At 54.2% G+C, this 26,760-nt stretch overlaps 1 protein-coding gene across 3 annotated transcripts; it reads left to right on the top strand.

Moving 5' to 3' along the window:
• The first annotated feature begins 1,360 nt into the window (after positions 1–1,360).
• GRAMD1A (GRAM domain containing 1A) lies at positions 1,361–25,732 on the top strand. Of its 3 annotated transcripts, XM_019710634.3 has the most exons (21): positions 1,366–1,498; positions 2,305–2,623; positions 11,424–11,634; positions 11,721–11,741; positions 12,185–12,269; positions 12,406–12,509; positions 12,596–12,691; positions 13,536–13,616; positions 16,667–16,779; positions 16,950–17,100; positions 17,632–17,830; positions 18,820–18,963; positions 20,537–20,655; positions 20,734–20,876; positions 21,471–21,574; positions 21,658–21,831; positions 21,923–22,010; positions 22,911–22,922; positions 23,249–23,356; positions 23,439–23,559; positions 25,274–25,732. In XM_019710634.3, exons 2-21 carry the CDS (start codon positions 2,355–2,357, stop codon positions 25,364–25,366), a joined length of 2,436 nt encoding a protein of 811 aa, XP_019566193.3. In that variant the 5' UTR covers positions 1,366–1,498; positions 2,305–2,354; the 3' UTR covers positions 25,367–25,732. The 3 variants fall into 3 exon arrangements, with proteins under 3 accessions (XP_019566194.3, XP_019566193.3, XP_074171840.2); XM_019710635.3 differs by lacking the exon at positions 22,911–22,922 and having other exon boundaries at positions 1,361–1,498; XM_074315739.2 differs by lacking the exons at positions 1,366–1,498; positions 2,305–2,623 and adding an exon at positions 5,275–5,637.
• Positions 25,733–26,760: the final 1,028 nt, after the last annotated feature.

Here is a 26,760-nt window from a genome sequence, read left to right as displayed (position 1 = left end):
TAAATTTCAAAAATAGAAGATACAGGGTCACTGTTCAAGGTAGTGTAAAGATATCAGTTGTTAGTTATAGCATGATATAACCAACAGGTTATATTAAAACCCTACGTTGATTTCCCCGCCTTGGAACTTGACAAGCTGACTCTGGTGGAAGAGGAACAAGACAGGAAGACTTGCTTGACCAGCTACCAAGACTTACTTTAAAGCTAAAGTAATTGAGGTAATAGCTTATAGACTCAGAGCTAGAGAGATCCATGGAACCCACTTGAGCACTCAGAGACAGACCTGCACAGGTAAGTCATGGATGGGAGTTACCCACCCAGGAGTTACCCAAGAAGCACACCCAGAAACATTCAGGGCTGCTTCGGTCATCAGAGCAGAGAATCAGAAACAACCCAGGGTCCATGGGCAGGAAACATAGATAAAAAAAGTGTGGTGTATTCCAAAAATGAAATATTGTGCCCCGGCAAAATAGATAAAGTATAATTCCCTGCACCCCTATGGATGATTCTTAGAAATAATGCTGAGTGAGAAACGCAAGTCACAGAAGATGACACATAGTATGATTCCATTTTATAAAGCTCAAAAGCAAGTAACACTAAGAAATATATTGTTTAGGGATGTATACCAATGTGACAGAAAACTATTTAAAACTGTGAGGGCATGATATCTGACAAATGAGGGATGATGGAGGGAGGCAGAGGTGGGATAGGGGAAGGGACCTAAAGCAGCCATGAGTGGGGTGGGGGCACTCACCAGTGATATGCTGTTTCTCACATTGGAAGGTGGATGGGGGTTATGGGCTTTATTTTATTGTTATACTTTGTAACTCACATCTACAGTACAGGCAGACTTTAGTATGTATTGATTATTATGTAATAAAAATGGAAAAGTCAGAGAAAAGTGTCTGGACCTAAGCCATGGGGAATACCAGCTTTTACAGATCAGGTAGAAGAGACAGAACTGTGCACAAACGTGAGATGCGAGGAGAGCCAGAAACTGCGGCATTTTGGAGGCTGTGAGAACCTCCCAGAAGGAAGAGGGGGTCTCCCAGTTTCCGGCTTGTAAGAACAGGGCGGGAAGATGAGGAGTGGAAAATATCTTGGACTTGACCCCCTGGAGGATCTCTGGGCTTGAAGGAGCAGTTCTGGGGGAGCAGTGGGGACAGAAGCTACATTGTGGCTGGCTGCTGGCCAACGGGAGGATGGACCAGCAGAGGCCTAGGGAGCAGACAGCCCCTTCCTCAATGGGGCTGTCAGGAGGGAAAGGTGAGACAGCCGACTTCAGCCTCCTCCATGATATGCACAGCCCCACCCCCACTCTGTCCTTTCTCCCAGCTGGCTGGAGGGGAACATGACTCCACCAGACATGCTATTCCAGCTGGCAAGGTCACGACTCTCTGGCCAAGACAGGACTCCTAGGGGGAGGGAAGGGCCTGTTTCTCCTGGCCTTACCCTGGAAGTCCAAACCCTATGAGGACAGAAGGAGATAGAAGTGTCAGGTAGGAGTATTGGGGTACTTGGGAAGGACCCTGGGGTCCAGGCCTGCCCTATGAGTCAGGGTCTTCCCTGAACCAGGGAAACTTTCTCTGGTTTCCACAGGCCTCTTTCCCTATTCTCTGGCCGCTGGGTGCCAAAAAGCCCTTGCTGTGAGGATAGACACTGATCTGATCTCCCCAGACCCAGGCGGCCTCCAATATCACAGCCGCAGCTGGAGGAACTGGCCTGGCTTCCTCCCATCTGAGGAGGCCGCAGTCCAGCCTGGGCCACCCTCCCTTTGTTTGTCTTGGGAGGGGCAATTGCTGAGCTGAGCAAACAGGGAAGGGAAATCCTGGATTCTGCCTCTCTTGATCAGCCGCTACTCAGGCCTGAGGCCTCTGGGGTCCCCTCAGGCCTGGCTCATTCCTGGCCCTGTGTGTGGAAGGGAGCTGGCTGGTGGGTATAAAGAAAACCCAGGGCTGGGCCTTGGTGAATGCTTAGAAAAAATAAACCCCAGCCCTGAACAGGTTTCATGAACAGACATTCACTGACCACTTACTGTGTGCCGGGCCCGGGGCTGGGTGTGCTACATGTCAGAGCTCTCTGACACTGCTCAGCCACCCTAGGATGTCAGCATCAGGACCTTCAGTTTCTGAGGAAACTGAAGCTCAGGGTCATGAAGGGAGGATGTTGGCAGAGGTTGGAATCCCACCCAAACCTCTTTGACCCCTCAGCTCAGCTCCCTTCTTAGTGGAACAGCATGGGGAGGGTGGGTGGGGTAGGGCTTAGACAGGAGATCTCCCCTTCACCTCTCGTTTTTCTACTCCAGAGACTACACAGCTGTCCAAGGTCCCCAACTGGGCAAGCAGAGACTTCCCCATGGCCGAGCTCCTGCCCTTGCTGCCTGGGGCACCCCTGCTGACCCAGGGTGCTGCCCAGGACCCACCTGTCCTCCCAGCCGACTGGCAGAGCCAGCAGCTACAGGATAGCAGGGCTGAGGGCCTGGCCTCCGAGCCCTGGAAGCTCCTGGAGGTGCCCTCCATTCAGATAATGCCATCCAGTGATGGGGAGTCACCCCACTGCATCCCAACACCCCAGTGCCTGCAGCTGCTGAGGACCCCAGACCTGGAGAGTCTGCCCCAGGACAGGTGAGACCTGGGCGGTGGGACAGGAAAGGGATTCTCTCTCTCTAGGAACTCATGCTCCAGAGTGGGTTTCCTGTGGCTGTCACTGTCCAGGTGGGGGGCTGAAGGTGAGAAAGCATGTGGCCTTAGCCCCACAGGGGCCTGACTGGAAGTTGTAAAATAGACGCACAAACAAAAACAGGCAACTGGGACAACCGGCTCTGAGCTCAGTGGATCACTACTTGCTAAGACTGGAGGTGGACACCCGCTTCTACCCACCCAGTGTTTTTCAAACTGTGGCCAGTGTTTTTCAAACTGTGGGTCATGACCCCTATAAGGGCCATGAAACCAATGTAGTACATTGCAATCAGCACTTTTTTCTAAACAGAACTAGGATAGAATAAAAAATAACACAGCATATGAGGCATAGTAAGTGTGGTTTCCTGCAACTTTTGTAACATTATATATATTTCTAAGTGTGTACTGGAAGCCAATGTAAAAGGTTATTCCTGCTGCAGCTCACAGGCAAAGAAAAAGTTTAACAAAACTTCTGCAAAGAAACCCTACCTCTGGCAGAAAGAGACAAAAACTGGGAGGTTCAAGGTTACAGGTGAAAAGAGGAAAGAACTACATTGGCCCTGAAGAGAAATCTTCACTGTGGTTTCTTCCAACAATGAACACTCGATAGAGTTAAAGTTTATGAAGCAGAGCTCTGTGTATCAATGTGGTGAAATCTCAGAAATGATGTTGGAGAAAGGTTGCGTGATGATACAGTGGGAGCCTAATTGTGTATCTTTTTTAAATACCTTGAACAATAGGACATATTGTTGGTGGATGCATCCCGATGTTAGAAAACGTTTGGAAAAGTGCACAGGAAGAATATACATCAACTTCGGGGCAGTGGGTACCTTGGGGGGCAGAGGCAGAGAAAGCAGGGATGGGAGTTGGGCCTTTGGTTGTAACTGTAATAATTTATTTCTTTGAAAAAACAAAAAAAGATCTGAAGCAAAAATGGCAAAATATCCATATCAATTATATATGTGTGGTGGGGACATAGATGACCATTTTTTCCTGTTTGAAATAAATATTCCCTAATTAAAAATTTAAAAGTATTTCAAAAGAAGAAACAGGCAGAGAGAAATACAATGAAAGAAAGCAGTGAGACAGAGGGAGATGGTGGAAGGAGGGACTCTCTGAGATCTGACAGTGAGAGGCAGTCAAGGAAAGAACTGCAGGAAGAGCTTCCAAGTAGAGAGAACAGAACAGCACGTGCAAAGGCCCCAGGGCAGGAATGTGCCTGGTGAGTTAGAGGAACTGTAGAGAGGCTGGATGGCTGGAGGGAGGGAGCTGGGGCTAGACAGCGGAGAAGTCAGAGTGGTCCCTAGGGCACCCAGATGAGGGCTTTGCTTTTAGCTGTAGTGAGGTGGAGCCACAGGAGGGCTCAGAGCCCAGAGGCTCCTGACCTGACTCGGGCGACTGCGTGTTGGAAGCTGACTGTGAGGACCTGAACCGGAGCAGGAGACCAGGGAGGAGGTGGCTATGAGGTCCAGGAGGCTGGGGGTGGGGCAGTGGAGGGGGCGAAGAGTTTAAATTCTGGATAGATTGTGTAGCTGGAGCTCCCAGGGTTTGCTGAAAGACTAGAGTGGGTGTGAGGGGAAAAGAGGAGTCAGGAAAGACTGAAGTTCGGGGCCTGCCATCTATAAATGGGTAGGTCAAGTTGGGTTGTTTGGAGGGTGGGGCCAGGGATGGGAATGGACTTTTTTTCAAGACGTAGGAACAGCATATCTTGCAGAGGGGTGGGAAGCAAGTCTCTGTGTGGGGGCTCCTCTGGCCACCGCCTGTAATGTGGGATGCACATTCTGTGTTCTCGGGCAGAGTCCAGGACCAAAGTACTCAGGCAGCGGGCAGAGATAGGTGCAGGGTTGCGTCCTGCTCTGCAGCCTACCCGCTAGGTGACCTCAGCCAGTCACTTCCCATTTTTGAGGTAGGGCTTCCCCTTCTGTGAAAGGGCTGCTGCTGCCCTTCTCCGCGCTGTCCCATGGGAAAGCCCTTACCACACAGGTAGTGGAATCCCCCAAACTGGGCTGACTTGCCCCAGGTCACAGCAGAGATAAACGCTAGGAAGGCTGGATTCTAACTTGGTCTGGATGACGGGGACTGGGACCGAGAGGGGTCCCTGGAGACCGAGGTGCTGGGACCGCCTGGGACCAACATCGGGGGCTCGGACACTGGGATCGGCTGGGGGAGGTTGGAGGCCCAGGGATCCCGCGCCCCTCCCGCAACTGCGATCCCCCCAGCGCAAGCCGCCCCAACACCTGGGTGTCTCAGCATCTCCATCCATCCCCAGCTCCGCCCCGCCTCTCAGATTCCGCCCTGGGAAAGGCGGGGAGCTCCGGGCCAGGGGCACCATTGCCGCTGAGGACCCCTTTCCGGGGACGAGGGGAGAGGGCGGTAGCCTGTACCAATGCAGCTGCCTTGGCGGTGTTTTGTTTTAATCAAGTCGGCTTCTGTATTTGTCTCCGTCTGTCTTTATCTTCCTCTCTCCCTCTATCTCCGGCGTCCCAGTCACCCCTTCTCGATTTCTCCACCTCGCTCTTCCTCCCCCTGCGCCAAGTCCCCCAGTCGCTGCTTCTCCATCCGGGCCTCTCACAGTCCCGCGGTCCCTCCTCCGCAGGGACCAGCCCCCCGGGGTCTCCCTCTCTCTCCCTGGCTCCTTCTCTGCCTCCTGCACCTAGGCCCGCCGTCCTACCGCCCCCCCGCCCGGGCGGGTCCCTCCCCCTCACCCCTCACGGGCGGGGGGCGGCGCCGTGACGCGCGGGGGCGGGGGCAGGAAGAGGGTGCGTGACGCTGCGGCGGCCTCCCGCGGCCTTCGGCGGCTCCGGCCTTTTGTGCCGGCGGCGGGTGGCTGGGTCCGTGGGGCGGCGGCCGCGGAAGGCGCGGCGGGTGCCCTTTGGGGACGCCCAGCTTGGCCCAGCCCCGTTCAGCCGGCCCGGCCCTGCCCTGCGGCTGGGCGCGCCCGCCGCCGCATCCATGTTCGAGTAAGGACCGTGCGGGGGGCGGGGGAGAAGATGGGGGGACCCGGGCGGCAGTGCGGCTGCAGCCGCGGTCTGGGAGCCCGTGCACGTGGGCCGGGCCGGGGGTGGGGAAGGAGGCCTGGGGGGGTTTCAGGAGTGCAAAAGGGGGCTGAGCGCAGACGCTGGAGAGGCCCCGGCCTGACTGGTCGCTGCCGTGGCGCGATGCGCCGGGTTGGCGGGGCTTTCACCAGGGCGTCCCGGGCTCATACCGCGGGAAGCGCTGCCTGCGGGGTGGGCCCCCGGCCTGGATCGCCCCTGTCTGGGAGGGGAGGGGAGTGGAAGGGTGGGCGCGACGCTAATCGGGTCTTTGGACTTGGGGTGGAGGCAGGGCGGGCTCACAGGCCGCGGACCCTGGGGCAGGCCCGGGAGCAGCCCCTCGGGGCTGGGCCTCCTCCTACCGTCCTTGTCTGTTGTGAGTCTGGGGGCTAATGGGGATGGGGGCTTCCGCGTGCCCCGCCGACCGCGTCCTGACCCCTCTGAAGTTCTCCTGCACCCTGTCTGGGCCCCGTATGTTTCCGATTATGAATTGTAGGTGTCTTGGAAGTGTGTATGCGTGTCTGTGTTCCTATGTGCAGGCAGCAGCTGTGATCCTCTTTGGCTGTGTGTGTAATTTACCTCGAATTCCATTGTTACTGTAAGTTCCCTGTGTGTGTCGGATTGTGACTGTAGTATGTGTCTGGGGCTCTGCTTGTGTGACTGCGACCTTCTGTGGTTGTATGTGTATGACGTATCTCATCACATCAGACCTCTGCTGTCTGATTGGGGCTTTGGAGTGTGTGTACACGTGTCTAGGTCTCCTAGTTTGCACACAGCTGTGATCTTCCCAGGCTCTGTGTGTGTGTGTGTGTGTGTGTGTGTGTGTGTGTGTATTTACTTCTGTGGCTCCGAGTGTCACTGTAAGTTGCCTGTGTGTCCAATTGTGACTTGTAGTGTGTGTCCATATGTATCTGGGGCTCTGTGGTTGCTGCTGCAACCCTCTGCCCAACCCTCTGTATGTGCCTACAATTTACCTCTGAAACTATTAGCTCTGTGTGCAAATGTCAGTTACCTGTGTGTCCATGTGTGACACAGTTGTGCATCTAGGGCCAGGCATGTATGACAGATCCTCTGGGGTTGTGCCTATAATTTACCTGAGATTCCATCTTTGTGTGAAAGTTCCTATGTGTGTCCATTTGTGACACTGTTATGTGTGTCTGGGCTTCCATGTGTGTACCTCAGACCCTTTGGAGCTTTGTGTGTGAAGAGCAAGGAAAAGAGAGACCCTTTGTGCCTCTTAGTGGGCTTGGGACCTTGGGTGTACCCTTGACTCTCTGGAGCAAAAATCATAACTGACATTGTTCCCATTATAGTTTATAAAGCATGTGCCATGCATTATTTCAATACCTGGCTGCTCTGTTGTTGAGATGTGTCCATAATCCCTGGGGCTGTGTTATTCTGAGTCCATGGTAGTGTGAGTGTCAGGGTTCTCTGCCTGTGACAGCAGCTAATACCTCCATCCCTTGCCAATTCGAGCAGGCCTTTGCTTTGTCTTCCCCTCCTGATGGTGCACCATATGGGAACTGAACTGACCCTGTGACTTAATTTCCCTGGGTTGTACATGTGTTAGCTGGGATCTTATGTGACTGTTCTCTCACTGCGTGACTCTCTAACTATAGGAATGTTGTTTGTTTTCAGCTCTTCTCTGAGATGTTCCAATGGCTGTATGAATATAATTTATCTGAGGCTTTCTGTGGTTTCCTGTGTTTCTGTGACCCTCTGCAGCTGTGTGTGTGTGTGTGTGCGCGTGTGCATGCACATGCTATGTGTGTAACTTCTGGGACTTTGTGGCTGTATTATACTTGTAATGCTGCCTGTGTGTATGCTGGGACAGTGGGTCTATGTGTAACTAACATACCTATGATACTGCTGGGAGTGGGGAAGAGAGGGAGACTAATTGCAACTGAGGAGAACAAGAGTTTGCCTGTGATACTGGCTGTCAAGTTTCCCTTGTATGCACATCTGTGTATGCATCTGCCCTTCTTTGGGCTGAGGAAGACTGGTGGTGAGATATCTGACTGCAGTGGGCAAAACCCTATTTTTCTTCTGAGTCCCCTCCCCCCCATAACGGTCCTCCAGACATGTGGGGCTCCTCCCTTCCCTCTGCTTCAGCCTGCTTGGTTGGACAGCTCAGGGCTGGGCCTGCCCTTGGGCACTTCCTGTTCCTCCTGCCAAGGAGCAAGATCTGGGGGTGCGGGCCATGCCCTGCTCTGTCTGTATGTTGTACCTGTCTTTCGTCTGTATGTTGTACCTGTCTTTCGATGCCCTCCCCAAGACCTGTGGCTGCGGGAGACTGGCACAAGTGGAGGAGGGGGTCCGCAGTTCAGACTAGAGGGGAGAAGATGAGAAGGGAGGAATGTGTCACCCCTTCTTCAGAACTCGCCATAGCTCAGCAGTGCCATCAGGGTGAAGCCCAGACTCCTGACCAGAGCCTGCGGGTGGGCCTGTGCCCTCCTGTCCTCCTCCCTTACCCCTACTGGCCACCACGCTCCTCAGACCTGCCAAGCTCAGCCCTGTTCCTGAACTCGCTGTTCCTGCCCTGAAAACAGCCTTCTTTTGCCCTTTGCCAGATCTGTTCTTTGTCCTTGGGGCTCAGCTCAAGTGTACCCTGTACCCCACCGTCCCACCCACCCACTTGTCCTCCTTTATCACTGCGGTCCTCCTACTTGCACATGCTGCAGCCTCCTGAGCCCCCCCAGCTCTGATTCAGGAGGTCTGCAGTGGGTCCTTGAACCTGCACTTTTCACAACTTGTAGGTGCTACTAGTGCTGTTGGTCTGACCAGTGTCAGTGAGATCATCACCCTCGTTTATGTGTTTCCTCATTGATAGTCCATTCCCCAACCAGAATGTCAGGCCCTGCGGACAGGGATTTGCTCACTGTGTATGCTTAGTGCCTGGTACAGGGCAGGTGGTCTGTGCGTACTCAGAGAGTGAATGACTGCAGTTTGGGGTCAGTTTGGGCTCCGCGTGCCAGGCTGAGGTGTTTGTGCCATACCTGTCAGGGTCAGCATAGCATCTTGGACACAGGTGCACGCGGGTGGTGGCAGGGCCCTGTACTCCATTTTGGTCTGACAGTGCCAGATGATCACACTAGAGTGCCTTCCCTGTGGTGGGCTGTATGTATGTATGGCCTCCTCCAGACAACCCTGTGAGGTGGATACTATTGTATTCCCTCTATACTTAAGAAGAAACTGAGGCACAGAGAGGTTCAGACACTTGCCCAAGGTCACACAGGGAAGTAGCCAAACTGAGACCTGGCACAGCCTCAGCCTGTGGAGGGTTGGGCAAGCCGCACACCTGGTTGAATCCAAGTTCTGTGAGGAGGGGGTGGAGGGTCATTCATTCCATCCACAAGAGCAGGTGTTCAAGGAGCACCCACCATGCACCAGGCCTCATTCTAGGAGCAAAACAGCCTTCCCCTTGGAGTGCACCTCCTGTGTGGATCAGAAACAAGGGAAAATATAGAAGGTTAAGTGGGGGAAGTGCTGAGGAGAGAGATGAAGAGGGATGGGGTCGGGAAATGGGGCGTGTGGTTTAAATTGGTGAGGGAAGGTATCTTAAAGAAATGTCCATTGAGAAGAGATCTGAAAGAGGTAAGGGAGCCCTGCAGACATCTGGGAGGAAGGGCATTTGGGCAGAAGGAACAATCAAGGCAGGAGCTGGGGGTGATGAGAGGGTCCAGCCCTGGGCGTTTAGCTGGAGTGAGGTGTGCAGCCAGGAGAGAGCGCACCAGGAGGGCCCTAAGCTGGCTCAGGTTCACAGGTTCCCTCTGCATGTGGGGGCACAGGGTTGGAGCAGGGAGACCTTGAGAGAAGGTGGCTTCAATAGTGCAGAAGGAGTGGCGGTGGCCCAGGTCACCATTTTTCATTTATTTATTTTATTCCACAAATTCGTTTCACAAATGCCTTCCTTGGGCCTTGTCCTGAGCAATACTGGGGACAGCAATGACCAAGATTTTCCATCAGGGAGCTCACAGACCTGTGGGGAAAAGAGCTGTCATCAGTGACAGCACAGAGTAGTCAGGGCTGGGAAGAGGGAAGCATAGGCAGAGTGGTCTGGGCTGGGATGGGAGCTGTGGAGACCCACAGAAGGGAGGCAGCATCCAGGAGGAAGGGGGTTTGTGAGCAAGAGTCCTGAAAGTTGCATAGGAGTTTGCTAGTCAAAGGAGAAAGGGCAGTCTGTGCTAAAGCTTGGAGGCAGGGGAGAAACGTTTGAGGAGCCCCAAGTGGTAGAGGGTCTCCCACCTCCTCAGGGGAGATTAAGGACCCCACATTGGAATCTCTCCCTGAATTAAACCAGCTATGTGTCCTTGGACTAGAGGTTTGGTTGGTTTCGCTGCTTTGAACCTGTTCCGCTGTGAATAACAGTATCAAATGCATAGTTTGTGTAAGGAACCTTGCAATTCATCATATGCAGAGCTTGCCACGGTCCTGATAACACAGTGAACAAAAGTGTCCCTTTTCAAGTTCCCCCGATTGACGCCACAGCCCTATGACAGTTTGTGTTTATTCAGTCCTCTGAGCGCTGTATGCTCAGGGGCTGCCTCCCAGCAAGAGGCTCATTCCCCCAGGCAGGAGCCCCCCTGTCTGGTGGTCTCGGCTGCTCCTCGCTGCAGGCAGCGCGCAGATTATTCAGATTATTCATGTAGTCACCAACGTGTATTCAGAGTTCACTATGGGCTGGTGACAGTTGGGTGCTGGAAGCACAGTGCCAGTCAGGACCTCCTGAAGTTCACAGTCTGGGCAGACTATGAGCAAACCAAATAAGCCATCAGGATGAGCAGAGATGGTACGACGGGGTCTGGGAGCTGGGCGCTACTTCAGGTCAGGCCACCAGGGGAGGAGTATTTGAGTGGAAGAAGACAGAGCCACGTATGCTGGGGCTGTGGAAGGACATTCTAGGCACAGGGAACAGCAGTGCAGAGGCCCTGACTTGGGAATACAATTGGTGAGCTTAGTGGACTTAGGGGCTGGGATGGCTGGGATGAAGAGAGTGGCAGGGACCACACTAAGGCCTTGGGCGCCAAGATAAGGACTTTGCTTTTAGCTCGAGTGAGGTGCAGAGGGGGGATGGCTCAACCAGGAAGGCCCTGACCTGACTTGGAGATTCATAGGCTCCCCCTGGCTGCGTGGAGGAAGCAAAGTGTGTGTGTGGGGGCGGGGGAGGGAGGGGGTGTGGATGGGCAGGAGGCAGAGGGTGGAGGCTGGGTCAAAGCTGTGGAGCAGGGGAAGTGGGTAGAATAGAAATAATGGATATAGATTTTGGAGGTGGACCAGGTGGGATTTGCTAATAGATTAGAAATGAGGGATAAGCAAGAAAGAAAAGACGCTTAGGTGTTGAGCTCAAGCAACTAAGTGGGAAGTGGCTGCTCAGTAAATATTTACTGTATGAATGAATAAGTTAATTCAAAAAATAGCAGGCTTATTGAGAGCTCACGGTATGCCAGGCTCTGTTAGAAGCACTGTACATGTACTGATTCATTTAACGCTCAAAGAGCCAGATGAGGACATGTAGTTTTCACCCCTGGATCACAGATGAAGTAACGGAGGTAACGGAGTTTGGGAACCTGCTTTGGGCCACACTTCTAGGAAGTGGAGTCGAATGGATGGGTGGGGTCAATAGGCTGATGGGTGAGCCTCCCAAAACAGGCCTGTTCCCACACCCTGACTTGTTTTTCCCCATAACTCCCTTCTTTCTCTTCCCCCATAATCAGTACCACCCCCCACTCTGGGCGGAGCACGCCAAGCAGCTCCCCATCTCTCCGTAAGCGGCTGCAGCTCTTGCCCCCAAGCCGACCACCGCCTGAGCCAGAACTGAGCACCATGGTGGAGAAGGGGTCAGATAGCTCCTCAGAGAAGGGTGGGGTGTCTGGAACACCCAGTACCCAGAGCCTGGGCAGCCGGAACTTCATCCGCAATAGCAAGGTTGGTGCAAGCCTAGAAGGGTGGAGAGAAGGGTGTGAGGCGGAGGGATCGGGGGCTTGTACTGACTCTACTTCTTTCTCTTGCAGAAGATGCAGAGCTGGTACAGTGTAAGTATTGGGCAAGGGGGCTTGCTGGAGGGGTGGGATGGAGGGGACAGCAATTAAGGAGTGGGTGCTAGGGTCAGCAGACCTAGGGTCACATCCTGTGCTGCTACGTATGTGCTGTGTGACCTTAAGTGAGTTGCTTCCTCTCTCTGGGCCTCTCTTGAGAAACAGTCCCAATATTACAAGGCTGAAGGGAACTTTCATTAAGAATCAGTGATGGTGGTAGGTACGTGACACAGGGCCTGACTTACGTAGAAATCAGTAAATGGGAGCTCTCATCATGGCTACCCTCATGTTACCGGCAGTGGAAGCCACAGTAAGCTAGACTTGAAGCCTTAGAGAGCCTGTCGGGGGCGGAGGAGACTGAGGGGCTTCTGGGAGCTCTGTGAGGCAGAATTAGGGGTGTGAATCCCCATCTGGGGTCTCACCTCCTAAACTTCCCCCAGATGCTGAGCCCCACATACAAACAGCGGAACGAGGACTTCCGGAAACTGTTTAGCAAACTCCCTGAAGCCGAACGCCTCATTGTGGGTGAGTCCCGATGCCCACCCTGTCCTGGACCCGACCCCGAGCTCCCAGCTCTGCCCTCCCAGCCCTCCCCGCCTGGGTGCTGGCCGGGCCAGCCGTGTGACTCGGGTGTCCGCCTGTCTCTCCCCGGCCACCTCAGATTACTCCTGTGCCTTGCAGCGTGAGATCCTCCTCCAGGGCCGTCTCTATCTCTCCGAGAACTGGATCTGCTTTTACAGCAACATCTTTCGCTGGGAGACAACAGTGAGCTGACGCGGGGACGTGGGGAGAAGGAGGGGCCCCAGTGCAGGCAGGACCGTAGCCGCTCCTGACCCGCCTGTCCTCCTTAGATTTCCATCCAGTTGAAAGAAGTGACGTGCCTGAAGAAGGAAAAGACGGCCAAGCTCATTCCCAATGCCATCCAGATCTGCACGGAGAGCGAGAAGGTGAGCAAGGGCGCCTGCTGACGGGCCACGTGGTCACCGATCTTAGCCGGCTCCTTTCCTCCGCCCACCAAAGCCCTGTTTATTCTGCACCCTGAACTGCTCTTAGTCTGTTGCTTTCTCTCTGTTCTTCCTGCCCCTGCCCTGGCCCAGGCTCCCATCATCTCTGACCTGGATCTCCACACTAACCTCCTGTCTCAGTCCCTGCAGTTTGTCCTCTCACACAGCTGCTCAGAGATAATATTAACAGTAAAAGTCTTCCCTCCCAGGTATCTGCAACTCAGACGTCCCCTCTCCTTGGAAGCCTTCCCTGGCTCTCTTCATTCTGTCCTCATGATGGTTGCCTCGTGGTCCCAAGATGGCTGCCTCACAACAATGGCCCAGACAGGAAGGGAGAAGGGATTGGGGCCAGACTCACATGCGCACGCACATACACACACACACACGTGCGTGACACTTCATAGTCGACTTCCCTTTCTGTTTTATTGGCCAGAAGAAGATCAGTTGACCACCTCTAGTGGGCAAAGGAGACTGGGAAAATGCCCTAAGTTTCTTCCCTCACAGCCTAGTTACTCTGGGCTGACCCCATCTGGAGATGTGCCTGTCTCCCACCTTGAACTGTGAGCTCTGGGAACAGGGACAGGGGACACCTCCTTATCACGGTGACTCCAGGGTCCAGTGCAGGGCTGGACCCAAGATAAATGTTTTGTGGAATGAGTGAAGGGATGAATGAAGGGATACATCAGGATGGAGATCAGGAACAGAGTATGGATGGGGGTGGAGCTTCCCCTCCCTCTGGCCCTGTCTTTCCCCCACCCCCTGACACCCCTCCCTCTCTCTCCTGCAGCATTTCTTCACCTCCTTTGGGGCCCGGGACCGCTGCTTCCTTCTCATCTTTCGCCTTTGGCAGAATGCGCTGCTTGAAAAGGTGAGCCTGGGTGAGACCTGGCGAGGGGAGTTAGGGGGTGGGCCAGGGGAGAGCATGGGGCCAGGGATGCCAGAACTGAGGGACGAGGACCCTGCAGCTCTTTTCCATGGACACCTGGCTCAGTATACTGGCTGCTTCCTCCTAAGGCTGCATCTGAGGCCAGCACAAGCCAGTGCCAGACCCTGCCCACTAGAAATGTGTATCCATGGCCCTTTACTCACCATCTATAAATGAAAAATGCTCTGAAAATGTAGAGGCTTTTTTGTTTTGTATGTGTGGTAGCAAGTTCTGATCAGAGGTAACATAGTTATTTTTATCGTGTATATCACCACTATCTAATAGAACTTTCTGCTGTGACGGACGTGTTCTGTATCCGTGCTGTCCAGTGCAGTAGCCACTGGCTACACGTGCCTATTGAACTCTGGAAAAGTAGCTAGTGTGACTGAGGAGCTGCATTTTTAATTTAATTTTAGTTGACTTAAATGGCCATTCATGCTTCTTGCATAGCCCAGGTCTATATTGAGTCCAATTAATGTGACTATTCATGTGTTTCAGGACAAAAAGTTATTAATGTGTATGTGTAAATCTTAGGTATAATTGTAATTCAATATAAAATTATAGTATCCAATATAGAATATTCCAGTGATTCTCCAACTTTGTAGTTTCAGGAACCCTTTACATTCCTTAACATAATTGTAGACGCCAAAGAGTGTTTGTGTAAGTGGGTTATATCTGTCGGTATTTACCGTATTAGAAATTGAAACTGGGAAAGTTGTAAACACAAAAATACACAAGCACACATTGCAGCATTGCCTGTTCACAGAGCCCCTGGAAAACTCCACTGCGTGCTCATGAGTGATAACAGTGAAAAGGGCAAGTAACATCTTATACTACTGGTAACACTTATCATACTTAGGAAAATAGTTTTTGCCTCATGGACCTCATGAAAGGGTCTAGGGGACCCCCAGAAATCCTTGGACCACCCCGAGAACCTCTGGTGTACATTGCACTGGATACTGCATACAATACATTTATTATCATAGGTGCTGTATTGCAGAATATGGTATTAGCACTGTATTGTTTTTCTTAAATCCCACATCTTAATTTGAATCATGTTTTGCCCCAAGGGTTCTGAGGAAGGGATTTTATTTTAGATTTTTATTTACCACAATCTGATAGTCTATTGAGTGCCAGTCCTGAGCGGGCTCTCCTGGGATGCCCACTATGGTTGCATGATTTTACGTAGGATGCATTCAGCTACAAATGACTGAAAACCCAGCCAAACAATGGTTTAAGCAAACAGATAATTGAATTGTTTCATAAGGTATTAATAATAGCTAATACTTATGGTGCTACTGGGTGCCAGGCACTGATCTGAGCATTACATGAATTAACTCATTTAATCTTCACAACCGCTCTACGAGGTAATATGGTTATTATTTTTATTTCGCTAATGAGGCACAGAGGGATAGACTTGTCCCCAGTCACATGGGTTTTGATGTGGCTGAGCTGGGGTTCTGACCCGTTGTAGTCAGGTTCTGGAGTCCCCTCGACCTCTGTCACACTGACGCTCATGTAATGAGAGGTCTGGAGGCAGGCGGTCCAGATTGGATTTGAAGGCTCCCCTGTGTCGTCAAGGACTCAAACTCTTGTCCCTTTTTGCACACGGTCATCCCTCTGCATGTTGATGTTTTGTGCACATGCTTGTTGCCTTGTGGTTACAAGATGGCTGCTCCAGCTCCAGGTGTCATACCCTCACATAAGTGTCCCAAACATGAAGGAGGAAAGGTACGGATAGAAAGTGGACTTCCCTTTATCAGGGAAGAAAAGCCTTCTTTAGCAGACTTGTCTTTGCATTTCTTTGGCTAGTACTCAGTCACATGACTACCTTGGTTGCAAAGGAAGCTGGGTATGTGGCAAAGGAAAGATGAATCTGTGTAAACCAATCATAATTCATCCCTGCGGCTGGAGAAGACTTTTACCCCCAGATGAGGGTTCTGCTGGCAGGGAGGGAAGGTGGCTAGATGTCGCGTAGGCATGGCACAGTGTCTGTTGCCGAGGGCCTGCAGCACCTCACAAGGCCCAAACCCGCTCTTCTAGCAGCGCTGCTGTGTCACATCCTGTCCTCTCAGGGGCAGTGCCAGCTATGGCCACTGGGGGCAAGAGTGGGGAGCAGGAGCCTGAGAGAGGGAACAGTGCTGCGTCCAAGTCTGCAAGGAGCGTGAGGGCAGAGGAGGGTTCAGAGTTCAGGCCCTAAGCCAGATTGCCAGGGTTTGAATTCCAGCCCCATCACTGAGGAGCTGAGTGACCTGGGGCAAGTCGTTGGACCCTATTGGTCAGGTGGGGACTGTCCCTACTTCACAGCAGCCAGAGCTGGGCCCAGAGTAAGTGCTCAGCTCCTCTGTGAGGCAGGGTTGCCCAGTGGTTAGCTCTGGATGCTCTCCTGGCCCCTCGGCTCACATCTCAGCACTGCCACTTGGGCACCTCTCTGTCCGTGTCATTGTCTGCAAATGATGACATTCGCCCTGACTTGACAGAATTTTTTTGAAGACTCAGTGAGTTATCTCATGTGCAGGGGTTAGAAGAATGCCTGGTACATGGTAACATTATTACTGTCGTTATTACTATTTCATCATTGTCATTCACCCCTTCTGGCCGTGGGTAGCTGAAAGCCCAGGGCTCCTGAGAACTCTTGGGAAATAGTGGGGGACGGGACAGCATGGGGTGTGGCAGCAGAGGTTCTGGGGGCTGGTTTGAATCCCTGAGTTGCCTCTTGTCACCTGTGTGACCTCCCCATCTAGGGCCTCATATTCTCTTCTGTAAAATTGGGACCATAAACTTGCAACTATGGGAGTACTGTGAGGACCTGAGGGGAAAGTCCTGAGCTTCTTCCCACTGGGCTGTGATGGGATGTGACATTTGGGATGGAGACCATGCTGCCCCCGTGTGGACACTGGGGAAACTGTTGAGGCTGAGGGCTGGTGGGGATGGGGTGGGAAGGGTTCTGGCCCTGGTGAGCTGGAGGCCAACCCCACGTCCTGCCTGCCCAGACGCTGAGTCCCCGTGAGCTCTGGCACCTGGTACATCAGTGCTACGGCTCAGAGCTGGGCCTTACCAGTGAGGACGAGGACTATGTCTGCCCCTTGCAGCTGAACGGTCTGGGGTGAGTCGGAGGTTGGCGGCTGGTTCCTGGGTTGGGGGAGACAGGAGGGGCTGTTGGCAGCGCTCTTGGACTCCTGGGTGGACTGAGGTTGGTGAACAAAGTCTGGGAGACCAGGAGGGTGTGTGGGGTCTCCAGGATACAGCGTTCCCATACCCTCTCTTTGCCCGTAGGAGCCCCAAGGACGTGGGAGATGTGATCGCCCTGAGTGACATCACCCCCTCGGGGGCAGCTGACCACAGCCAGGAGCCCAGCCCAGTGGGTTCACGCCGTGGCCACATCACTCCCAACCTTTCCCGGGCCAGCAGCGATGCAGACCATGGGGTGAGCAGGAAGGTGGAAGAGAGAGGAGGTTCTGAGTGGAAGAGACCGAGGAAGGCTGGGGGTGGTATTGGGGAGAGGGACTGATGGACAGGTTGGGGGGACAAGGGGGGATGAGAAAGGTGGATGGAGGGATAGGACGGAGCTGGGAAGATGGGCAAAGAAAATAGGGAGCGAGAGAGACAGGCAAAGCGGAGATAGAGAGAAAGAATGAGAGACAGAAGAGACAAGAGATGGGGGGATGGATGAGGAGGAGACAGGCAAGGCATGGGTAGGACAGACAGATGGACAGGACAGGCATAAGAAACCTTAGGGCCCAGGTATCCAAGACAGTCCTGGAAGGGCTGAGAGAAGCCCTTGTCTGGGCAGCCCCAGAGCCCCTCGTACCTCAGCTGTAAACCCTACAAAGCCACATGACCTCCCAGCATTGGTTTTCTTACAGTCTCGAATCCTTGTGGCCACAGTGGGGGCCCCCAGGGGGCCCTCAGGCTGGGATGGAGGTGGGACAAGGTTGGATTAAGCTGTTCTCTGCAGGCAGAGGAGGAGAAGGAAGAGCAGACAGACAACCAGCTGGATGCCTCCTCCAGCCAGACAGTGACTGCGGTGGCTGGACCTCCGAGTGCAGAGCCCACCCCATCTGATGGGCCCACTTCCCTGGGCCCCTTGGACCTGCTGCCCAGTGAGGAGCTATTGACAGACACAAGTAACTCTTCCTCATCCACGGGGGAGGAAGGTGAGGCAGGTGGCTCCAGTCATTTGCTTCGGTTGCACATGACAAACCTTATTCAGACTGGCTTAAATCAGGGATTTACTGGCTCACTGGGCTAAAAAACCTAGGGGGTGGGCAGGTTAAACATTCACATGGTGCTGTTAGGCATCTGTCTTTAGCTCTCCTTTAAAGATAGCACGGCAGGGTGGGTGGGAGCACAGACTCTGAAGCCAGATCAGCAGGGTTCAAATCCTGGCCACAGTGGTTCCTTGCTATGTAACCTGGGCAAATTATTCAACCTCTGGGAGCCTCATGTTCTTTATCTGAAAAATAGGGTTAGCAATCGTACTCACCTCATAGGGTTGTTGTTCAGAATTAAATGAGTTAATGTATGTAAAGTTCTGGGGCCAGTCAGTAAAGGTTGGCTGTTCTTTTCATTATCATCATCATCTCCATTTCTCTGTGCCAGTTTCATTCTCAGGTAGCTTCTCCTTTTGTTGGGGCAGAGAGCCCCCACCCTGCCCTAGACAAGCTTGGCAGAGAGAAAACATGCTTCTCCCAGAGGCTGCACCAAAAGCTCTAGGGTTGGCTCTGATTAGAGAACGAGCCAACTCCTGAACCAGTCACTGGCTGCCTTGCCTGGCCTAGGTCACACGTATATCCCAGAACCAATTACTGGGCAAGAGCCATAGGCTGAGGAGCCTGGGAGCCTGTGCCCACCCCGTGATCACTGGGACTGCAGTTGGCTGGGCCTCCGTGTGTGCTCCATCCTGAGCTGATCGTGGTGGCTTTGATTGTCTGGGCCTGGGGCACATGCCACCCTGAAGCCACCCAGTGGCAGAGGGGGCCGAGTAGTGCGCTGTGTCAGTGTCCAGTCTAGGAGGATAGGTTTGCCCATCTACCCCACAAGTCTGGGAATGGGGAGGAGCTGTCACCCAGAGGGAAACTGAGGAACCAATCTGAGGAGGGGCAAGTGCAGGTGGCCTCATCTGCTGCCCTTCTCTGTTGCCCAGCGGACCTGGCCGCACTGCTTCCCGACCTCTCCGGCCGTCTCCTCATCAACTCCGTCTTCCACGTGGGTGCCGAGCGACTCCAGCAAATGCTCTTTTCGGACTCGCCTTTCCTGCAGGGCTTCCTGGAGCAGTGCAAGTTCACAGGTCAGGGGCTGAGGTTCCCCAGGCACTGGGTGGGGTTGGGGGTGGGAGGCAGACAGGCAGTGCTGTGCACATTAAGTGTGGCTGGACGTGGGGCTTAAAAACAGCATCTATGAGACCAGAGTGCTCTGCCTCTTATTAGCTGAGGGGCCTTGGGCAGGGGTCCAGCCCCTTTTAATGTTTCTTCTTCTTCATAGCGGGGGTGTGATAATAGTACCTGCCTTGTCAGGGTCTCAGGAGAACGAAATGTGTTAATACTAGAAGAGTGCCCAGAACAGCAGCATATAGTAAGCAAGTCATAAAGGCAAGTTAATGATCACACGTGTAGTGCCCGCTCTGTCAGGCCCGTGCAGAGCCCAGGACAGATAGGCCCCAGGATCTAGTGAGAACGAGGGTAGGTTCTCACACAAACAAGTGAGTGTCACAGGGGTAGCTGTGATCTGAGAGGTATCAGATCAGAAAAGGCTGCTGGAAGGATGTGAAATTGAATCCAAGGCCTGAAGGAGGAACTTTTCCAGAGAAAGGGGAGAAGTGTGTGTGTGTGTGGGGTGTGGGGGGGTGGAATCCCAGGAGGGCTGCTCGGTACCTGCATAGGCCCTGAGGCTGGAGGCAGGCACTATGAGAAATCCCTTGAGGTTGGGCCTCTGCAGCCAGGTGTGGGGAGAGGACGCCACAGCGCCAGGTGAGGCAGAAGGGTTGACGGGGGACCGCAGAGGCGCTCAGGAGGCCGCGAAAGAGATTCAGGTAGGGAAGTGGCTAGTCAGATGGTAGTTTTTCTGTTTCTTTTTTCTATATTAATGAAAATGAACCTTCAGAATGAGTAAGATTGTGCCTTATGTTGGGGGCCTACAAGTCTCCCCAAACTATGCTTACATGCTGGCGAGGCTAGCACATCAGACGGAGGAACTCAGACTGTATGAGGGCATTGGGGAGCCATGGAGTATTCTAGGCAGGTAAAGGGCAGGGTCCGGCTAGCCTTGAAGAAGCTATCCCTGGACCAGAGGTGGAGATTGAGAACAGGAGCTGGGGGAGATTGGAGAGGGCCCTGGGCAGGCAGGGACTTCCTGAACCAGCAGTGATGCCTAGGAGGTGGAGTGAACAGACGGGGGAGGGAGGGAGTGTCCAGGCCGGGGGCTCAAGGGGGAGCCTGGAGGACAGTGGGGCCACCCCTGAGATGAGGCCCCGAGAGGAGGGGCAGGTTTGAGGAGATGCGGAGTCCCTTGTGGAGCTCAGTGGGTATGAGAGGTCCAGGGGACTTCCTGGGGAAGGTGTTCAGGAAGTCGCAGGAAACCTAGGTCTGAGGCTCAGAGGGAAACAAGCTGCAGAAGTGGATGCGATGGCCCCAGGAGGGGTGAGAAGTATAGGAAGGGGAAAGGTCCTAGCTCTGGAGTATCGTCAGCATCTAAAATTTTAGGTGTCCAGAGGAAGGTGGGGCAGACACCAAGATGGGAACATGGAGAAGGGGTGGGTTTGGGGGCAAGTTCCCAGAGAACTGGAGCCTTCCAAAGAGGCTGAGTCCCACGGCCTGTGGGCAAAGCGCTAGAGAATGGTCTCATTCTGCTTTTCTTTCCCCCAGATGTGTCCTTGAGCCCCTGGAGTGGGGACAGCAAGTGCCATCAGCGCCGAGTGCTGACCTACACCATTCCCATCAGCAATCCGCTGGGTCCCAAGAGCGCCTCCGTGGTAGAGACACAGGTAAGCCAGGCAGGGTGGCCCGCCAGGTGGGGCGGCCAGATGGGGTGGCCCTGACTCCCTCCTCCCTTGTCCCTGCAGACACTGTTCCGGCGCAGTCCCCAGGCAGGCGGGTGTGTCGTGGACTCAGAAGTGCTAACACAGGGCATCCCTTACCAGGACTACTTCTACACCGCCCACCGCTACTGCATCCTGGGCCTTGCCCGGAACAAGGCCCGTCTCCGGTGAGCACCTGACGCCTTGGTGGTCCCGGGGCCCCCGTCCCATGCTCCCCAGCCCAAGTTAGCAGCAGGATGTTGGGTGCCACCCTGGCTGGCGAGCAGAAGTTTGGGTCCCTGAGGGACCAGGAACACCCGGAGGTGTGTGGCCAGAGCCTCTAGCAGGTCGGGGCTGCCACTGACTGGGAGGGAGCCGACGGGGAGGAGTAGGTTTGGGGGAAGTCGAGGAGCTCAGCTGGGGATGTGTGGGGCTGCCTCTTAGACCTCCGTATGGAGTTGGGCGCAGCAGCAAGATGAAGGGGTTCCGGCCCCAGGTATGACTAAGCCACCAGTTTGGGTGGGCAGTGCCCAGGCAGCACTTATGGCTGGGAGACGTGCTAAGGTAGTGGGTGTGGACACAGAGGGGCTGTGGGCTGACTGGCTGGCACTTGGGGTGAGTGGGGATCGTAGAGTAGCCATGGGTGGGTGGGGAGAGTGCATCTGTTTTGTGTGTGGGTGACACAGGGCCCTCTTTGAATTAGGGGAAGGAAAGCACCCCCTAGGACTGGGGCGGGGCTGGAGTCAGACCCTGACCCCCTCCCTCTTTTCCCCCAACCCCAGAGTGTCCTCTGAGATCCGCTACCGGAAGCAGCCCTGGAGCCTCGTGAAGTCTCTCATTGAGAAGAACTCGTGGAGTGGCATTGAAGATTACTTCCATCACCTGGGTAGGGGACTGAGTGAGGCCAGGGTGAGGTGGGGTTGTGGCCTGGTGGGTGCAGACACACAGAGCCCTCTCTTGTGTCCGCAGAGCGAGAGCTCGCCAAGGCCGAGAAGCTGTCCCTGGAGGAAAGCGGGAAGGATGCCCGGGGACTGCTGTCAGGCCTTCGGAGGCGGAAGCGGCCCCTGAGCTGGAGGGGTCACGGTGACGGGCCCCAGCACCCAGACCCTGACCCCTGTGCCCGGGCTGGCATGCATACTTCGGGTGCGTCTGTCAGGTTTGGGCAGGGCAAGCAGAGGAGCAGGGCCCGGTGGAGTGGGCTGGATGGGTCTGACTCTGAGTTGCTCTGTTGCAGGCTCCCTCAGCTCCCGCTTCTCAGAACCGGCCGTGGACCAGGGCCCCGGGGCAGGCATCCCCAGCGCCCTGGTGCTCATCAGCATTGTGTGAGTAAGAGGGCCAGGCTTCGGGATCAGACAGGCCTGGATCTACATCTTGGCTGTGTGACCTCGAACGAGTCCTTGGCCTCTCTGGGCCTCTGCTTAAGTGGGAGCGTGGGCTTAGCTCCTAGCAAGGCTTAAAGGAGCCGATGTTTGGGGTGTTCCCAGCAGAGCTCCGTGCACAGTGTACTGCTCAGTTCATGGTGGAGAAGTCTTCCTGCTGGGAGAGGGATGCCCTGGGGCTCTGGGAGGTTAGAGGGGCCTGACCTTGCCCCGGGGCAGGGTGGGCTTTCTGGAGGAGCAGACACCCAAAGGAAGCAAGATTAGGTGAATTGGGAGAGGTATGTAAAAGAAGCAATTTCATTTAGACATTTCATTAATGTTTTCTGTGCCTGTCCCTAAGCTGGGTGATATGGGGCCACAGTAGTGACAAACAGCTCTGTGGGGAGACAGACTGGCACTGACCAGAATGATGGCTGTTGTGATGGGGGAAACACATGCAGAGGGGACAGGGCCTGGATAGGGAAGCCATGGGAGGCTACCAAAGGCTTCCTCCAGGTGAGACGGGGGCAGTCACGGATGGCTTCCGGGGAAAGCAGAGGACTCCTGAGCTGAGACACGTGAGGGTTAGGCAGGCGACCCACCTGTGTAAAGGCTTGGAGGTGTGAAGGGGCAGGACGCTCTGAGGGTATGGAAGTGAGATCTGTGCTTCCAGCCGACCCTGGGAGGTGTGAGTCAGATCAGCCATACACTCAGCCTCTCTGGTCCGGCCTCAGTTTCCCGACAGCAGCAGTCCAGTGAGAGGCTGTGTGGCATGCTCTGCCGGGAGCTGGGTTTGCGGGGTGGGGTGGCTAGGATGGGCTGGGTAGCTCTCATTTCTTTGTCTTCTCCTCACTGCCTACTCAGGATCTGTGTGAGGTAGGGTCCTGCGTCCTGTACCTCCCCTTACCTCATGTCTCGTCCCTGGCTGCAGCCCCTTCTCTACTCCATGCCCTCGGCTCTCCCAGTCAGGTTGTCTGGCGTAGTGGTTAAGGGCGTGGGGATCAGACAAGCCAGGGTTTGAACCCCAACGTTGCTGCTTATGGACCGTGTGACCCTATGCATGTCTCTCCCCTTCTCTGAGTCTTAGCTTCTTCCTCTGAAGAAGAGGTAATCGTAGGTGTCCCATCAAGGTGTGGCTGTGTGTGTGCCTGGCTTGTGGCAGCATCACAGCCCAACTCCTGACCTCTGACCCCTGCCCCTAGCCTCATCATCCTTATCGCCCTCAACGTCCTCCTCTTTTACCGCCTCTGGTCCCTGGAGCGGACGGCCCACACGTTCGAGTCCTGGCACAGTCTGGCCCTGACCAAGGGGTGAGTGGGTGTCCTGAGGGGGTTGGGAGTTGGGCAGGTCGGGGGAGACCAAGGCTACACTGAGGCCCTGCATCCCCCACAGCAAGTTCCCCCAGACGGCCGCCGAGTGGGCCGAGATCCTGGCCCTGCAGAAGCAGTTCCACAGCGTCGAGGTGCACAAGTGGAGGCAGATCCTGCGGGCTTCTGTGGAGCTCCTGGACGAGGTGCGGCCCGGGGCTGCGGGACCTGCATCCAAATGGCAAGATGGGGCAGAAGCCTCTGGGCCTCACACAGGCCTGGGTTTGAGCCCTGACTTTGCTCTTAGGGTTCAAATGGGAAAGCCATTCATAGTCCCAACCCCCTAGGGTTGCCGGAAAAATCAGCAAACGGAGGAAAGAATTTATTGGTTCTTATCCTAGGGAAAAGTCCAGGAGTGTCTGACTTAAGGCATAGCTGGATCTAGCCATTCATTGGTAGTAAGAATTGGTCTCTGGTACCATCTCTTGATCCTGCCATCCCCAGGGTTGGCTTAATTTTGGGGCATCCTTTCCCACAGGATGACCAAGGTGGTACCTGCAGCTCTAGGCTGGCATCCAGAGGAAAGAGCTCACTCTTAATAGCTACTGAGGTCAATGCCCATCCCTGAAGCAGGTTCCTGAGCCTCTGCCCCGTTTGGGGTAACTAAGGGTTCATATAAGGGTGGGAGATAGGTTCTCCAAAGGGTATTGGGGTCTCATCTCCAGAAGGTTTGCCCCAGACACCCCTGTAGTTCAGAGGCAGCATCTATTCTAAAGGCCAGGTTCAAGTTTCTGGCGCCTGACCTTGTGCAAATGACTTGGGGCCTTGACTTCCTTCTCTGTAAATGGGGTAGTGATTGACAGTACCTCAAAGACTATTGTGAGGATTAATGGAGTTCGCATTGGAATGGTGCCAAGCTCACAGTAAACACTGTGTATGTTTTTGCTGGTAGTAGAGTGAGCCCAGTGCCAGGCACACAGCAGGTGCTCAGTAAATGTGGTGGGTCAACACAAATGTCAGATACTGGGGTAAGTGTTTATGGTGGGGAGCAGGTGTGAGAAGTTGGGGAGCAGCTGACATTGGCTGGGCACCCAAGGATATCAGAGCCCAAGGTGGTGGGTGACAGTGAAAATCGTGTCTGGTCACTATGGGCCATAATGCTGAGGGTCACCTTGGGGGCCTTATTGTACCCTGAAATGTTTGGATGGAGACACTTATGCCGGGAAGAGCTGTGCAGGACAGTGTGGAGGGGTGTTGAGGCTGGGACCCCATTGCTTAGCGCGAGGGAGGGCAGAGCTTCCCCATCCTGAGTTAAATTCTTGTTTTTTCCCTCTCAAATTGCCATGGGCACAGAATTGACTTCTCAAATGAATGCTAATAGCAGATACCGATTCAGCAGGGCTGTTTTAAGTACTAAAATGACAACTGCTTTGCATCTCATGGCCAGCCTATGAGGGGGATAGATACTCTTGTTGTCCCCCCATCTAACACAGGGGTGCTGAGCTATGAGGCGTTCAGACTTGACCAAGGTTGTACAGCAGGGAATAAGAATAGCTAATATGCATTGAGCACCTCCTGTGTGCCAGGTCCTAGGTGGTCACCATTAGATCTTTGAAATAACCTGGTGAAGCAGGTATGTTACTGACCCATCTTTCAGCTGAGGCACCTGGGACAGGTAAGGGGCTTGCCCAAGGTTACCCAGTAAGTAGCAGAGCTGGAACTTGAGCCCAGGCCATCTGGGCCCCTTTAATCTGCGGCCTGTGAGAAGTTATACGGGGTCCAGTTTGTCTCTGCTCTTGTGACTTTGGCAGGGGACATGGCCTCTCTGGACCTTCCCCAGTTTCTCAACTGCAGGATGGGGGGGGGGCGACATTACCCCTCCCAGCGTTCACCCCCCACCCTGCCCACCTCTTCCCCCAGATGAAGTTCTCGCTGGAGAAGCTGCATCAAGGCATCGCTGTCTCAGACCCTCCCTTCGACTCCCAGCCACAGCCCGATGACAGCTTTTCCTGAGGACGCCAGGCCACATAGCCGACCCCCCAAATGGACAGACGGACACAGAGCCTCGGTAGCCACTGCTGGCACGGTGCGAGCGCCGGGAGCTTCCTGCCCACCCCTCCCAGTGGCCCAGCCAGGGGCCACGCAGACATGGGGACCACAGAACTGAGATGCACTTTAGACCAGCGTGTGCGAGTCCAGCTGCCATTGCCTGTCCAGCCAGGGAGCTGGCCTGGCCTTCAGCAGGCCTCCTGCTAACTTATTTTGCCGGGCTGGGGTTGTGGGGGGCGCCTCCCGGGGTGCACGATTTCCTCAGCTCTGGGTTTAATGTATTATATTTATTTGGGGCTGACAGAGCCCCAATAAAGGGTTGGAAATGGCTGTGGCTGTACCTCTGGGGCCCTGAGAGCAGGTGGCCCCCTGTTGGCACTCAGATCCCATTGCAGGAGTGGGGGGGGGGTGTCTGTCCATTTTCTGGGGCCATAGTCACTGATGTCACCTGGAATTCCCCAGCATCTTACACAAGCTTTGCATCATCAGGGTCCAGTGCAGGGGCTCCCAGGACACACACTAATGCCTTGTGGCCTGGGTTCACATCCTTCCTCCGACACTTAGCAGGCATATAATCTGGAGCTGTCATTTTCTCCCAGCTTCAGGTTCCTCTTCTGTTCAGCGAGCATAAGAATAGCACCAGTATCCCAGGGTTGTTAGAAGTGAGTCGTTCTCAAACTTGAGATGCATCAGAATCTACCAAAGGGTTTGTTCAAAGGCAGACCGCCAGACCTACTTGCGGAGTTTCTGACTCAGCAGGTCTGGGATGGGCCGACAGCCTGCATTTCTCACAAGTTCTTAGGTGGTGCTGACGAGACTTGGCCAGACCCCACTTTGAGAACCTCTTTGTGAGGATGCAAGGAGTTAATGTGGCTCCGTATAACAGCTCAACACAGAATAAATATTCAATAATGTTACTCTTAATGCATAAAAACTGAGTGAGACTAGTAACTTTGTAGTGAGCACCAAATACTCGCAGGCTAAGGTGCCATGGTCTGATGTTCCTTTAATTCTCACAATGGCTCCATGAGATGGAGACAATAGTACATGCCTGAGGCCCCTCAGCAGGGAGGCAAGGGCTATAGGCCTGGCCCCTGGTGGCTCTATATTTAGATGCGAGGTCCTAATCCCTTCAGGACCCCACAACGGTCCATTCAGGTTGAGGCCATCTGGACCCGTGTTACTGATGAGGAAATAGGCTTAGACACGAAGTCCGTGATCTGGGTAGAATCTAGATCTGTCCTCTCAAACCCTGTGCTGGTTCCACAGTGAGTGAGGGATAGAGACTTTCTATATGTCACCGGCTGTAAGAATCTTCGTAGTTGATGGCTTGGGGCAGAGGACTGGATGAGAGGTTG

Source organism: Rhinolophus sinicus, chromosome 8 (assembly GCF_057876585.1).
Source record: "Rhinolophus sinicus isolate RSI-liver-muscle chromosome 8, RSI-T2T, whole genome shotgun sequence".
Taxonomy (NCBI): domain Eukaryota; kingdom Metazoa; phylum Chordata; class Mammalia; order Chiroptera; family Rhinolophidae; genus Rhinolophus; species Rhinolophus sinicus.
The sequence above is the reverse complement of the archived record's forward strand: the minus strand, read 5'-3'. Positions and strand labels throughout refer to the sequence as shown.

Excerpts from the sequence above, each read along its gene's own strand:
- GRAMD1A (XM_019710634.3), top strand. The coding sequence starts at position 2,355 with ATGGCCGAGCTCCTGCCCTTGCTGCCTGGGGCACCCCTGCTGACCCAG. Across the intron at positions 16,780-16,949 it reads TTGCAGCTGAACGGTCTGGG|GAGCCCCAAGGACGTGGGAG; the intron begins GTGAGTCGGAGG and ends CTTTGCCCGTAG. Across the intron at positions 17,831-18,819 it reads CTCATCCACGGGGGAGGAAG|CGGACCTGGCCGCACTGCTT; the intron begins GTGAGGCAGGTG and ends TCTGTTGCCCAG.